This window comes from Globicephala melas, chromosome 13 (assembly GCF_963455315.2).
Source record: "Globicephala melas chromosome 13, mGloMel1.2, whole genome shotgun sequence".
Taxonomy (NCBI): domain Eukaryota; kingdom Metazoa; phylum Chordata; class Mammalia; order Artiodactyla; family Delphinidae; genus Globicephala; species Globicephala melas.
Window position 1 is genome coordinate 16,671,510 of NC_083326.1, and position 12,069 is coordinate 16,683,578.

The following is a 12,069-nucleotide window of genomic DNA, read 5'->3' on the forward strand; positions in this document are numbered from 1 at the left end:
AGTGAACCATGAAACTATATGAGTAAAGAGCACTGCAGGCAGAGAGAGTGTGGAACGTACAAAGGGCATGAAGTGAAAACGTGCATGGTGTATTTGAAGAACAGAAAGAGGGTCAGCTTTAAGCAGAGTGTGCTAGCACAAGAGTTGTGGGAAATAAGGTTGGAGAGATAGATATGCAGGGGCCAGATCACATGGGGCCATTTAGGCCATAATTAGGACTTTAGAATTTTTCCTAGTTGTGACAAGAAGCCATTGGAAGGTTTTAAAGGCTCCTCTGTCTGTTGTATGGATAATAACTGTAGGAGGACGGGAGTAAAAGCAGGGAGATCAGCTAAGAGGCCCCTGAAGATGACTGATGATAGTGGGTTCGTGGAGGTGACTGAAAATGTGAATAGAAAGAAGAGACGATAACAGTGACATGTAGCGAGTGGATTTGGCAATGAGGGATGGATGGATTTGGGTTTGTGCAACGGATTAGAAAAAGAAAACAGGATGAGCAGAGTTCAACAGGAAGAAAGGGAATTGCTGGGTTCAATGTACGACATGTTAAGTTTGAGGGGTCAGTGTTATATTAGGGGGGAATGTCAGTGACTTGTAAAGGTTTAAAGGTCAAAAGAGAAGACATTTATAAAGCCACAACTTTGTCATCTTTGCCTCAGTTCTCTCCCTTTGTATTTAGTTTTTCGTTGTAGAAAAACTAAATACTAAACAAACTAAATACCAAACGAACAAAACTAAAACTCTCCCTTTGTATTTAGTTTTTCATCGTACTAGTCTCAGGTTAAAATTACTACACACACACACACACACACACACACACACAAATACACGCACACATATACACACACATTTTGATGAGACTTCTACCTCTCATCCCACATATCCCCAGGTCTTCTTAAACTTTAATTAAAAGCCCTTCTAAAAACTTGCATCTGTTAACAGAGATGTGAGAAAGTACATGTCACTTACTAGTTTTTTTTTAATTGCATCTAAGTATCTTCTATGTGGTATTGACAAGGTATAAATGCTTTTAATGTTAAATTCATGTAAATATCCTGCAAAAATATACTAAATTAGTCTAGAAATGAGATTTCCACTATTTTTAAATAGTGCAAGAAAACCTTTTTTTTTATTATTATTATGGCAAATACATAATAATACGCTTCACTTGGTTCTAGCTTAAATTCATCAAGAAGAACATGCAAATTTATGCTAATATTAGTTATTTCTTTCAGCATTGAATATTCCAGTTTGGTTCAAGAATAACGAAACTGCTAAGAAGCTACACATTTATCTCGTGTCTTTCAGAGAGGCTGATCAGTCCTGTGCTGATGACACAATTTCATTGCGTTCAAAAAGCAAATAGTTGAGTTGACAGCTTCTTGATTGCTTAACACTGACTGCTCCAGAAATTCCTAGAAACTCAGAAAGGATACTTCCCATTCCATTTGCCAAAAGTGTAGAAATCAAGACTAAGAAACTATGTAAATTATTGACATCTAGAAGTTAATTTCAAGCCATGTAAAATGATATAATGTTAACACATTTGTCTAATACACATTTAAGAAATAATCCAAAAGAAAACAGAATGATATCCCTTGGAGTTTGTAGGCACAGTTATATCTACAATAAACAAGTTATTAACTACAAGAATTTAACATTTATATTTTATAGTTTTCTAGGGGGGCTCCTCTCTAGCTTGAATAATATTCTAATAACATTTTATTGTTGAGAAAGCATATTATTCTGCTACAGGCTCTAATCAACTAATTTCCTCTCATGACAACTGAATTCTGACTAAAAGGGTGAAACATTTTTTTCTCATTTTTATAATAAATCTATGTTACTGTGTCTTAATAGCAATCACACAAAATACCCTCAAGTGTTAACTCTCATTTCCTAAAAACTAACAAATTCAATGTTTCTTAAACATTCATCTTACCTTTTTGATGATAACTGGGTAGTTAACTGAACAGCTTCAAAAGCACACATCACAAGAGCAAAGGGGATTAAAATCTGTTTAAAAGAACAACAAATGATGCCATGGGTAGCTGTAGCATTTGAAGAAATATTTCAATTTCTCAAAGTTTGTCTGTATTAGTGAAAAGCCAATGCTGAAATAAAACCGTGATACCAATGACATATAGAATGGTGACGAAAACAGATTTAAAAATCCACATCAACAGCATTTGTAGTATAAAAGATAACAACAAATATTTCAAATAAAGCCTATTCCAAATTTTTGTTCTATTTAACGCAGTATAATAATTAATGACCCAAATCAAATAAACTATGGAGCCTGATGATTTGATTCACAGATCCCTGAACTCATCTGGTTATTTGATACTACAACTCTATTAACATGATTTAGCTGTTTTACCATTGCTTGCTGTTGTTTTATTTTAATACTAATTTATTTCTGATTATAAAATTCATACTCTGTAAAAAAAATGGAGAAAGGTATAATAAAATTTACACTGGTTGAAAAATCTATAATCCAGGTGTAACACTGTTAATATTTTGAGATACTGCTTTCCAGTGACCAATTAAAAAAAAAAATACACACACACAATGTTTAAACAAAGAGGGGAGGGAGAAAATATGGAAAAGAAATGATGTTCAAAACTGCATAAGACTCTTGTTCAAGCGAAGGCTACATGTAGTGAAGGCTACATGACTGAAACAGAGGTCCAGGAGAATTTTCACTTCCAGCCATATCAGTCAAAGAAAGTGACCAAATATATTAGGTCAGTAAAGCTTACTGAATTAAGCTAGAGATTATAAGTCTAGCATTTAGTTTAAACTTCTATTTTTCTTTCTTTTTTTTTTGCTTGTTTTTAATTAAAGGCCCATGATCTTTAACAGACTGAGAAAAGAACAACTACCTTTAAGAAAAATGTAAATAAAGATTAAGGAAACTGTTAATACACATTTCAAAAGAATTCAGTAGAGAATGGGACATGAGAAAATGAACATCTTTTTTTTTTTATTTAATATTTTTATTTATGTATTTATTTGGCTGTGCCGGGTCTTAGCTGCAGCATGCGAACTCTTAGTTGCAGCATGTGGGATCTAGCTCTCTGACCAGGGATCGAACCCAGAGCCCCCTGCATTGGGAGTGTGGAGTCCCAGCCACTGGACCACCAGGGAAGTCCCTGAACATCTTTTTTAACATTTCTTAAAATTACATTTGTATTAGTGCAGTAACAAAAAAAAGGATATTAATCCGTTAATAAACACATACTTTAACAATTATTACTTATGTGATCTGAATAGAAGGCAATCAGATTTTAGGCAGATATTAGTTCTTTTATTTAAACAAATATATACGAAGTACATAAAATGTGCCAGGCACTATGGTAGAGGGAATAAGACAAGCTTAATGATCCTAGAGAAAAAGGGAAAGAGCATGAATTACATTCTATTGGAGAGTCTGAACCCTTGGAAAGCTGATAATTTGTCATTATCTTAGAACCCTCAGTACCTAGCCGGTGCTCATAAGCCTTCAATGACATATTTATTGAATGAATAAATCAGTTCTAAGTACAGGGATTATGAGAAAAAATGATAACACGTTGGCAGTCTTGGGGGTGGGGAACATCAGTTCGGGGAGCCTTTGATCTTGAGGAGCAAGGCAGTTTTGATCCACCCTTCACTCCCCACAGGCTTTAATCACCTTTGATAGGACTTCCTGGGACTAACAGCCTCTCTACTTCTTTGAAGTTAAATGGGCTTAGGAGTAAAGTAAAAAGATTATATTTTGAAGTAAAAGCTAAAGTGTCCGACTTCCCATTCAACAGTGTCTGAGAAGGTATCTTCTTTCCATGCGACTTAACTCTGTCACTTTATAATCTTAATGTCATATGTTACATAATCTTAATTGTCACAATGAGTTCATAATCTTATAAATCAATATCTTAAGAAAATAAGAAAACCAACCTTCCACATCATCAGGGCTCCCATCATGTAAGGACTAAACACGGTCAGAAAGCAATAGACAGAGGCAAGATCAAAGCTAAGGAATCAACAAAAAGAAAACGGAGTTTAGAATTCACATTGTAACTTTAAAAGAACGTTCTTCTAAAAAGCATGTTTAACCTAATTTTCTGAAACCTACTCTTACTAAAGCACAAGTATACATTGTCTCAAGAACTATTATAAAATCAGTAAAACGAATGAGATAGACTTGTATGTGCCCATACATACCAATTTTCAAAATACATCCTTCAGTGTAAAAAGCAAGGTACAGAACAAAATCCCTATTTGTATTATTTTCTGGTTATACATATGCTGTTTTTATTTTAAATTACCTGTTAATAGAAGCTATATTCCCAGTTCCAAAAAAGGCCGTCATTAAGAAGAAAACCTAAATAGGGTTAAGGAAATGCCAAAACAAGTCAGAATTCATAAAAGTTCTTTTTCATTGAGAAAAGATATACCTATTCTACCATGAGGGTAATTTGCTTTTCTACTTGTACATTTGATCATAAATTGTTGTAAATGAGTGTTCCATTGTATCTCCTTGTGAATGCATTTGGAAAGAACCAGACTGAACAAGCAATGTACTAAGAACAATGAGGCATGGGAGGTCATCCTTGTCACTAGTAACCTTGGGAAGGTTACTATTTTCCTTGCCTCTAACATAAACAGTTGGATTACTGCTATTTGTAGTTGGCTGCTAATGATTAAAAAAAAAAGCGATAGACATTTTCAGCTGAAATACGACGATTTCATTTCATACATGCTCGCTGTGTGCCCACTACATGTGAGACGTGCCAGGTTCTTTGAAAGGCTTAGGAAGAAATAAGATATCATGTTTTAAAATAATTCAATAGAGAATGAGAAAGAGTAAACATCTTTTTGACATTTCTTAAACTTACATTTGTAATAGTGCAGTAATAAAAAGTAGGTATTAATTATATTGGGGTCTAAGAACTTACTGCTAGTAAAGTATTTAAAATAGTGCCTGGCCCACTGAAAGGGCTCGATAAATGTTAGTTACTTTATTATCATAAACACATACACAAAAATGGTACAGACACACTAAAAAGGAAGTATGAATCAAGGCAAATTTCAGTGAAAAAGCGGCATTTGCGTTGGTAACTTGAGCCTTAAATATATTAATTGTTCCATGCATTCAACCAGTCAACTAACCAAGCAAGATTTATCATCTAGTACATGTCAGAGGCAGAGCTAGGCACTAAGAATATAAATATAAATAAAATAGTTTAAAGTGCTCATATGGTGACTAAGATTATGATGATATGTAGAAGTATATAAGATGAATTGAAAGGTAAACAGTTGGAAATAAATGATGTAGTCAAGGACTTCCCTAGCGATCCAGTGGTTAAGACTCCATGCTTCCAACGCAGGGGGTGCGGGGTTCAATCCCTGGTCAGGGAACTAAGATCCCACATGCCACCCAGTGCAGACAAAAGAAAAAAATAAATAAAATGGTGTAGTCAAGAAACAGTAAACAGGTGTGATAGAAGCTGAGCGTTTATTGAAGGGTACAGTGAAAGATGAAGCAAGAAATGTAGATGGGTGGCATATTAATAAAAAACCTTGAACTTTATTGTGGAGACAATGAAGAGCTGGCAAGAATTTTAGGTGAGTAATATAAATAAGAAATACCAATAACAGTGAGATATTTGGATCAGGGATACAAATAATTAGAGGCAGGAAATTCAGTTAGGAAGCTATCTCAGTAATCTATGTTGGGGACAAGGAAAGTCTGAACCAGTGTGGTTAGAGTGGAAATGGAGAAGGAGGGGAGACCATGGAACTTTAAAACTGGACAGGGAGTTGTTAAATATGACAAGTTTGATGCCCTGGGTAGCTGGGAGCATGGCGATGCCATTAAATGAGATGAAACCTGGCAGAGAGTGATTTTGGAGAGGGGTGGGCAGTCATTAGTCAGTGTGGATATATATCTGGTGATGCCCAGCAGGATGTTGGACATTTGACTCTTAAGGTCAGAGAGGTCAGGGCTGGAGAAGTAGATCTTAGAGTTGTTTGTACAGAGGTGTCAGTCAAAGCTATAGGAGAGGATGACATTACCCAGGCACAATTAGAGGAGAAGGTTAATGATAGAGCTTGGAGAAAAACATACATGGTTCAAGAGCAAAGGAAGAGTAAGTTTCCATGAAGGAGAATAGAGATGGTGTAAAAAGCTGAGAAGAGAACCTGGATCATGTTCTGGATGTCAAGGGAAAAGAAAGAGAAAAGTCAATTGAGTTGAATGTTGTAAGAGTGGTCAAGTAAAACTGAACAGATTAGACTGTGCAATCAGGAAGGCCCTGCAGACCACGAGAGGACAACTTCAGCAGAGACATTTGACAAATATTGAAGAAGTACTGTGTGCCAGGCACTGGTCAAGGCTTGAGGATATAGTACATAAATGGGGAGGAAATGGTAGCAGCAAGGAGCTTGGTAGTAGACACAGAGGACAAGATGAAATTATAATTTAGGGAGATGCAGGGTTCAAAGGAAGAAGTGTTTTATTAGTATAGGCTGAGTGGAAGGAATCTGCAAAGACAGAAAGCAAAATTGAGAGTGAAGGCAAGAGGTAGAGGAGAGAATAAGAACATTTATTTTCTGGACCTATAAGGTCCAGACTCCACCACGGTAAGTTCAAAGGAAATATCTCCCTATGAGTTTTTTCAACCCAGTCAGCCAGCCTTCCCAAAATGAGACTTTATTCTGTCACACTGTCTTACAAAATTCTAATACAAATAACTTTCACACAATATTGCCTCTGATGTGATCCAAAAACCTTGTGGGACAGATGTTATATAACATGAGTATAGTATAAAATACACATAAAAAGATACAAACCTAACTCATAATAGTGGTGTCTTCTGGATGAGGGAAATTAGTTTGGAGTTGGAAGTTGAAAGGAGACTGTCTTTAGCTGTAATATTTTAATTTTTTAAAATGTGTGACATATGTGACAAAATATTAGTTGTTGATATCTTGGATGGCAGGAATACACATATATACATTTGTTTGTTATATCATTCTTTATGCTTTTCTATAGTTTCAGAAATTTTTTGAAGTGTAAACTATATGAGAAAATTATGGTTGAGAGGGCGGTTAAATGGCCTCCAAGGTAATACCACTACCAAATGACAGGCAGAAACCCCTCCCACTTCTTACTCCATTAAATGGGAGGTTGCAGTGCCTTAAAACAGAAGTCCATAAAAAGGATACAAGGAAAAAGGCCCTACGGATGTCATCCAGATAGAGGTCTCGAAACTGGGTTATATCAGTATTATAGGTGAATTGGATACTGGAGACCTGTGAAATAAGAAGAAATTTATAAACGCACAATAACAGTTTGCTTACTTCTACCCTCAAAAGCAAACTTACCGTCAAAGTTACAATAGCTAGAAAGATAACTTGTACTGACAAGAAAACAAACAAAAACAAATAAATCTTTTCCTATAGCTTAATTTCACCTTAATAACATCTGCCGAAAGGTAAAATATACTGTTAATAATATAGGGAACTGAGTTGTAGTATTGCCATATGTGTAATAAAAGTGAGAATTGGGCTTTTTATTATCCTGTATAAATGCTTCACTTTTAAATCCCTATATAATTTTTCCCTTTTCTGACATCTGATTTCTCAGTGTCCCGATCTTCTCAAACTCAAGTATGGTATGATATTAAAAAGCATGATAAATTAAATATTTTTCTGTTTTTTTGTTCTTCTGTTAACTCATTTCCAGAGAAATTATTTTCTCTCTATAAAAAAACAATATATTTCTGTCCTGGTAAAATAAAAACCTCTCAATTCCAACATGATGGATGCACTCTTGCTTAATCCCCCTTTTTCCACAAAAGAAAAACTCATGGATAAGTTTAAAGGGAGAATTTCCCTATCTCCCACTTCCCATGTAATTTTCTGTTAAGTTCTTGGGATGCTTTAATCCTCTTTTCTAGAAAAAGACATATCTCCTTTCAGTTAAAATATAGAATTTAGGGCTTCCCTGGTGGCGCAGTGGTTGAGGGTCCGCCTGCCGATGCAGGGGACACGGGTTCGTGCCCCGGTCTGGGAAGATCCCACATGCCGCGGAGCGGCTGGGCCCGTGAGCCATGGCCGTTGAGCCTGCGCATCCGGAGCCTGTGCTCCGCAACGGGAGAGGCCACAACAGTGAGAGGCCCATGTACCACAAAAAAAAAAAAAAAAAAGAATTTAAAAAATAACACAATAAACCTCATTTTTAATTTAATAATATTTAATTATTAAAATTTTGAATATTTAATACTAAGGACAGTCTGACCATTTACTTGAATCTGATCAAAACTTCTTTTCATGTATTGTTTTAATATTCCAGGACTGAAAGTTAGAAACCAGTAATTACTCAATATACTTCAATAAAGTTTCTTCTTTATTGAAATTGTTTATTCTAAAACATCAAGTACTCTTTGTGAACTCAACTAGAACCAGTTAAGGATGAATCAATGGATCAATTATGAAGGTATTTTCCTGCAATATTTCTTTTATCTGACCTCAGTAAAATTGTAAATATTTTATCACCAATTTCTTATAATTATCTTCAGTTCTGAAATAAAGGCAAGAGACATCAATTAGCTCTCTAGCTCAGCATGATAAAGGTGTCCTTAATATCTGGTTGGCTTTTAGCCAATTCAAAGTATATTATGTTGAATAAACAGTCTAAGATTTGGACTGAGGCCATGATCACTAAGGTGACAGAATAAGCATTTTGGATTAGAATGACTAGAAAGAGAAAAATAACACTGGAACACAAATGTCACTTTATGATCAAATTCATAAGCTGAAGTGTGACAACATAAATATTATTCCAACGAAAATAAACTGAAGGAAAGAAAAATTAGATGTGAAAACAAAGGCAAGCAAGATAAAGAACATTCTTTCTCCAGTATTCTTTCACCTCTATTAATGTTTTTTTGCATCAGAGATTCTCAAATAATCTCTAAGAAAAGCCCAACCCATATAATGCCTATGAAACAATAAAATCATGCTTTTCTTTTGTTGTAAGTGAAAATTTCCTTACAAACTGTTTGACTTAATTATTAATGCCTTAAGTACTGTAAATTTTTAAGTAGAATTTTTGATGAAATAACATTGCAACCTCCTTATAGGATAGAGAATATTCTAATATTCTTAAATAAATGCAAGAATGATTTTGACAAGCTACCTTCTGTTTACAGAAAACAACAGATTGTGGCAGGGTTTCTTGTTCCATGTGTATCCAGACAAACATCAAACATGACAACACTAATGGGAAGAGAGCTTCATACCTAAGGGGTGGGGGGTGTGAGGTGGAAGTGGGAGGGTAGAAAAGAAAAAAACATTAAACAAATAAAAATGCAAATTTATAATACTAATAGGTCTTTCTCAAAATTAAAACAATCTTGATAATACTTCTAAGTTACAACATCACAAAATTTAAATTTTTTAGGCTTTCCAGAAGAAGAAAATAGGAAAGGAAAGTAACATTTAAATATCAACTCTAACACCATCTTTTGAAATTTATCAGATCTTGAGATCATTACATGTTTAAAATAGTAGAGATATTTAAAATTCATTCATGAGGTAAATGACAGAAATATACAAAAAAGAAAGAAAGCATAAGACAAAGGTAAAAAGACAATTCCTGAGTTAAAATGATTAATATACAGAGAAGAAGAGCAAGACAAACATCCCAAATTTTTTAAAAACTGGGTGCAATACGGGAATATAAACCTCTCAAAAAGCAAAAAAAGAGCCAATAAATCCATAAAAATGTCTGACCATATTGATAACTGATACAGAAATTATAAAACAGATGCCATAGTCACATAATATTTACCCATATTAAAAAAATGTCAACAAGAGTATAATGAAAAAGGAACTCTCATACTCTCTACTTAGGAATAAACACTTCCTGGAAGGCAATCTAATACTATGCATCAAGAATCTAAAAAATATTCATATAGTATAAATCTAATAATGTCACTTCTAGGAATTCACCCTGAGAAAATAATCAGACATATACACTATGATTCCCATCTGAAGATGTTTGTTACAATATTGTTTACAGAAGAGAAAAACAAGAAAACAGCTTAATATCCACAGGGGAGTTTAGTTAGATAATGTATGGTACATCTTTAGGCTGGCGTACAATGTGGACATTAAAATGTGGACAAAGGAGAAACGTTCATGAGAGAATGCAGTGACAGATGCTTTTCCTAACCCTTTTCTGCTCTAGTTTAAGATAAGTGTTTCGGGGCTTCCCTGGTGGCACAGTGGTTGAGAGTCCACCTGCCGAAGCAGGGGACACGGGTTCGTGCCCCGGTCAGGGAAGATCCCACATGCCGCGGGGCAGCTGGGCCCGTGAGCCATGGCCGCTGAGCCTGTGCGTCCGGAGCCTGTGCTTGGCAACGGGAGAGGCCACAACAGTGGGAGGCCCATGTATCGCAAAAAAAAAAAAAAAAAAAAAAAAAAAAAAAAAAGATGGTTAGGAAGCCTATAAGCCAACTAGGAAAATGCTTCTAAAATAAAGTAGAGGGACTTCCCTGGTGACGCATTGGTTAAGAATCTGCCTGCCAATGCAGGGGACACGGGTTCGATCCCTGGTTCGGGAAGATCCCACATGCAGGGAGCAGCTAAGCCTGCATGCCACAACTACGGAAGCCCATGCCCCTAGAGCCTGTCTGCAACAAGAAAAGCCACCGCAATGAGAAGCCCGAGCACCGCAACGAAGAGTAGTCCCCGTTCAATACAACTAGAGAAAGTCCGCATGCAGCAGCAAAGACCCAATACAACCATAAATAAACAAAAATAAAATAAAAATTTAAAAACATTAAAAATAAGATACAGCAAAGTAGAAAATAAAGATATAAAATAGTACATGGACTATGATTAATACTGTGTTAAAAAGATAAATACAGAGCTAAGACTGGAAGGAAATATGTCAGAACATCAATAGGAGGGGTAGGGTTAATAGATGATTTTTCTTCCTTATTCCTACTCTTCAAAATGTGATTATACTATGTTTACAATGATTAAAAAAAAATTGAAAAAGAAAGAATTAGAATGCCTGTATCCTAGCCATTCTTGAAAATTTAGTTCAATTTCCACATGAGTCCTTGATGGCACCAGTTCAGCTCCCTTACCCAAACCCTGTCTCTAGTCATTCTTTATATCACATAATTCACAACTTAAATTACGATAACTTAATTGTTGCATTTTGTAATTGCCTAACATTGTAAAATAGAGTACATATTTTATAGCAGCTTACAACTCTATTATACACCTGGGGTACACTAATTGTTCTAACTGTATGTCTGTCTAGTGTTCAGGACACTAGAAATGTGAAAAAAAACTTGGCTAATTGAATCAAGAAAGTGTACTCTCTGAGCAAAAAACAAAGAAAAAAACCCATGATTTTTAAAATATTTGCACTTATATATGAAATTATTCTTTCCTAATATGTAAAAACATAAATTCCATAGTTCTACAAATAGTGCTACAGATTTACTTCTTTTCAAAAACTATAAAATAAAATTTTTGTAAAATGTAGATGAATAAATCTGATAAAGACAATCTTCTTATGGGACTTTATTTCTTTAGAGAACCAATATCTCATATAAAGTCTGTATATCTGAATTAATAAACTGAAATACCAATAAAATGTCATCATGGGCTCAGAGTGTACATAATAAAACCTTTCTAAATTAGGATCTGCTAGTTTGGTCTCTGTGCAAATTGAACAGGGCTGAAAAGACATTTAGGTTGTATTATACTTTGTTAAGCAAAGGGATAATATAATCAAAATTTTGGAGGAAAATGTTTATAACCAACTAAAGAGAAATATTTTCAAGTATTATAATAGCTTCCATCTGCATAAAAATAATTAAATGCTGACTAAAAATAAATCTTCTTTATTCATTTAATCAAGGGTGCATTGTTAGAAGTAGGATTGCTATTATTGTACTTTTGTAAAGTAATGAAACTGCATTTCTTTTAAATATCCTATAATTCTGACTATTCACTTATTTACATGGAGAACCCTCCAGGTCATCCAAAAATAGTGAC

General features: G+C 34.8%; 1 protein-coding gene across 5 annotated transcripts in view; it reads right to left on the bottom strand.

Moving 5' to 3' along the window:
• The window catches only part of PIGN (phosphatidylinositol glycan anchor biosynthesis class N), a 110,825-nt gene that overhangs the window by 26,188 nt on the left and 72,568 nt on the right, over positions 1-12,069 (bottom strand). For 3 of the 5 annotated variants that reach the window (XM_060310702.1, XM_030868104.2, XM_030868099.2), the window contains 5 exons: positions 9,188-9,290; positions 7,213-7,299; positions 4,311-4,366; positions 3,940-4,015; positions 1,943-2,016 (listed from right to left, as the gene is read on the bottom strand). In XM_060310702.1, coding sequence (XP_060166685.1) covers positions 1,943-2,016; positions 3,940-4,015; positions 4,311-4,366; positions 7,213-7,299; positions 9,188-9,290 — 396 coding nt within the window. Of the gene's footprint in view, positions 1-998; positions 1,056-1,256; positions 1,416-1,942; positions 2,017-3,939; positions 4,016-4,310; positions 4,367-7,212; positions 7,300-9,187; positions 9,291-12,069 lie in introns of those variants that run through there. The other 2 variants (XM_060310704.1, XM_060310703.1) reach the window with 2 other exon arrangements.